The sequence below is a fragment of the Pinus tabuliformis genome, chromosome 9, assembly GCF_031772625.1.
Source record: "Pinus tabuliformis cultivar Carrire ecotype Pingquan chromosome 9, CPIR1, whole genome shotgun sequence".
NCBI lineage: Eukaryota > Viridiplantae > Streptophyta > Pinopsida > Pinales > Pinaceae > Pinus > Pinus tabuliformis.
The window spans coordinates 536,223,415-536,227,141 of NC_142307.1; the positions used below are offsets into that span (position 1 = coordinate 536,223,415).

The 3,727-nt window shown below is 36.6% G+C and overlaps 1 protein-coding gene across 1 annotated transcript; it reads left to right on the forward strand.

Annotated features, from left to right (window-relative positions):
- Positions 1-1,948: 1,948 nt before the first annotated feature.
- On the forward strand, positions 1,949-2,329 carry LOC149149614 (histone H3.3-like). Its single transcript, XM_089442534.1, has one exon. It carries the CDS (start codon positions 1,949-1,951, stop codon positions 2,327-2,329), a length of 381 nt encoding a protein of 126 aa, XP_089298660.1.
- Positions 2,330-3,727: the final 1,398 nt, after the last annotated feature.

Here is a 3,727-nt window from a genome sequence, read left to right on the forward strand (position 1 = left end):
AGCAAGATGATAGTAAATTTGTGGAAGGAATTAAATTGCGGGAGTATAGCAATTGGCAGCAGAATGAAGAGCGTGAGATTGTTCTAGCAGTAATGAGAGTAGAAGTAGATATATTAACGAAGTGGCCACAAAGAAAGACAAATGAAGACCGAAGATAGAGATGGAGAACAAAGAAATGGGTCAAGTGGAAGCTATTGCAACAGAAGTGGAATGGCAAGTTGATAAATGAGTTCAAAGAACTTGAACAATTTCATATTGATTTGTTAGAGAAGGAGAGACTCAAAGGAATGGAGTCATAACAAAGAGGATCTACTAAAATCCAGAAGATCTATGATGGGAGATTGGTGCTTGAAACATCAAAAGGGGGCAAAAGTTCTTGTATTTTTAAAACTAATAATTTGTTGATGAATTCAGGTACAGTATCGGATGAGAAATTTGTTACTATAGGGGCAGTCAATGACTATAGATTTTATCAAGAAGAAGTTTTTTATTATTCTTCATTACAGAAAGTTGAGTGTCCAATACAATTAGAGAAGGAAGCAACAGACAAAGAGCCAGAGGCCGAAGAAGATAAGACCAGAGAAATTGCAATGGAAGGAGGAGAAGAAACTACATAAAACATCAATCGCATTGATGTAATTGACAAAGAGGAATTACTCTAAGGAATTGGCAAAAGTAATTGTTGTAAAAACTGATAGAATCCGGTTGAGAGAGTGAGTGATGCTGGTGATGGTGAGCTTTCAGATTTAGCTCTTATCAATTTCAGCACTATCGAGTTAGCTGATAAAACTATAAGTGCTGATGTAGAGCCAGTTCGAAACCCATTCAAAATTCAGAGACCAGGAAAGTGGGTATTCGAGTTTCCACTTGCGGTTCAAAATTCTATATTTCCATAAGTAAATATGGTGTGGCATGGAAAGTCAAGAATCATGTTCAATATTTCTGTGAAAATACTATTCTAGGAATTCTGTGCAAAATTACAGAATGGAGTTGATACTTTAAAGGACTAGCAGAAAAACAAAGTTTGGAATCCTGGAGGTAGCAAGTCAGTGAGACTTGTGGCTTACCCATTTTGCAAAAAAGTGACAAACTTCATAGACAGGAGTCTATGGAAACTTTTCTACGTGGGGCGTCTAATGCAGGAGCATCCTGCTCAAATGTCATTGTTTATTTGGTTGATTTAGGGGGTGATGCTTTTCTTAATTATTTTATAAATTATGTACATTTTAAGAGAAAAAATATGAGTATGTGTTTTGTTGTAAATATTCTCTTATAATTGAGAATATGAGAGGAGATGGGTTGTATAGATATGCTAGGGATTATGGGCCCCTCGAATAGAAATTAGTTGAGTCAAAAGAGGGATAAGATATTTTAGGGATTTAGTTGAGTGATCTATAGAGAAATCATGGATTTAGAATAATCCATAACTATGTAATTAATTCTATAAATGTAAGCCTATGTATGAGGATAGATAGAAAAGGTTTGGATTGTGAGTCTACGGGCCAGAGAGTGGGTGAAAGGGCCACTGATACAGACCATGTAAAGGCAGATCAGGCCAAAGCTAGATCATAAAACATATTTTTATTTGTATTTGTACATTTTTTTAATGAACGAGGAAATTGAATTCATTGTGACTATGGGTGTCATTCCTTTTATGTGCCGAGTGATCCATAATTGTGAATGTATGGCTTCTATGTGATAAACCATGATGAATGAATTCAAGTTGAATTTCTGAAAGTCTTTCTGAGTGAAAAAAGACTTACCGTCTGGGTAGAATCCGTGTGATTCCAATTTGGATTTAATAGATGTATGTATAGGTCAAGTAAAGAACTAATTACGAAATCTAAAAGAAGGGAAATGATACAGAGAGTATTATGTATTCCACTTCAAAGTGGTGTTAAAGAAACAGAGGAATAGCTAAATAGAGATTTGCATTAGAGGAAGATGAATGAGCAAAGGAGATAAAGGCACTAATGGAAGTGTGAAGAAGCCTCATAGATATCATCCTGGAAAAGTTGCTCTTCGAGTAATTCAAAAGTATCAGAAGAGAACAGAGTTGTTAATTCAAAAGTTTCCATTTCAAAGGCTTGTGAAGGAAATCGCCTGGGACTTCAAGTCGGATCTACGATTCCAAAGTCATGTTGTCTTGGCACTTCAGGAGACTGCAGAGGCCTATCTTGTCGCTCTGTTTGAAGATACGAATTTGTGCACCATACACGTGAAGAGGGTGACAATTACGCCAAAAGACATTCAGCTTGCAAGGCATATATGTGGAGGAAAGATTGGCCTGATGACTGCACTGAGATTCCAATTAAAATCCTCAAAGTAAATCCCATGAAATTACATATTGATGAAGATCCAAAGAAGTCCAGTGAAAGTATGAAGTTTTAGTAAAGCATGTGTGTCCTCAAAGGAATAGGGCTTTTCCTCTTGGTACTGTGATTTTGCGTACAACATTGTGCTACTCATGGTGGACGGGCTCTATACATAAATGGCGTTCTCAGTTGAAGCATTGCGCATTCACCTTCAAAGATCACATATCCCATTTAGCCTAAACCTTTCATCACATATCACAATTTAGTCCTGAGTCTTTATCGCATATCGACAAAGGGAGCCGCAATTGCGATAAGAGAAATTGTGATGACCCTTTTATTTGTGATATTGCGATGACCCTCAGTTTTGCGATTTAGCAATCACCCGAAATGCGATGAACCTTAATTTCACAGAAATCGCAATGGGTGTCTTGTGATGTGATATGGATCTATAATGTGATAAGCAATCGCATAAATAGTGTTTGATTATCATTACGATTAAGGATTGCGAAAATCACATGTGAAGGAGCATCAGACATTGTAAAGCGGTCATATGAAGAGGTGAAGGGCAGAGGTGTTAGTTGAAAGCGCTAAGTTTGAAAGGCCTGTAAGGTTTACTTTTAATTTTAGTTTCTAGAGTGGGTTTTAAGGAAAAGTCGAAAAGAAGTTTAATTGCAGCACAAAACGGAATAAAGACTAGAGTTTGGTTAGGTTTCCCAAGTGTAGGTAGTCTAGAAATAAGGCTATTTTGGGTGTTGGCGGCCATATGGTTTCATCAGTTATCAACTCTTATGAGACCCCTCTTGTTTTCTTGTTTGCAGGTGAGTGAACAGTTCTCAATCCAAGTTTGAAGGTGGTTTGAAATTGTCTTCCCGTAAATAACCAAGTGCTCCCTTTCTTTTTCTAAGTTGACAAATTTTCCTCCAAGCCTGCAACTTATTTATTTTTTGTTATTAATGCATGGACCTTGTTTAATTTCTAAACAAGAATTCCTCGAGGAGGGTTTCAGATTTAGCTATGGCCGCTTCAATCACATTTAGGCAGTTTTGACTTAGGCAATTTTGACTTCTTATTGTTCTATGTAAAATTGGTGTACTGTTATTGTTGTTACTCTACACTGTATTTAACCATGTAATCACACTTAGGTTACCGGGTTTTAACAAACCGGGATCAACGGTTAATCATGTGGTAGGTTGGAGTATATTTACATGGAGATAACGACTGTATTCACCTAGATCAAAGTTCAATAGAGAAGTAATCCACGTGATATGTGCAAAATCCTCCATATTTGTGCAAGAAGGAATTGTTCTCCGTTGTCCACATGTAAGTTCATTTTCTTTCCAGAATATAATTGTTTCACTAATCAACCCATGAATATGCTTTTATGGATCAGGAAAAGTAATTTTCTATGCAAG

Excerpts from the sequence above, each read along its gene's own strand:
- LOC149149614 (XM_089442534.1), top strand. The coding sequence starts at position 1,949 with ATGAGCAAAGGAGATAAAGGCACTAATGGAAGTGTGAAGAAGCCTCAT.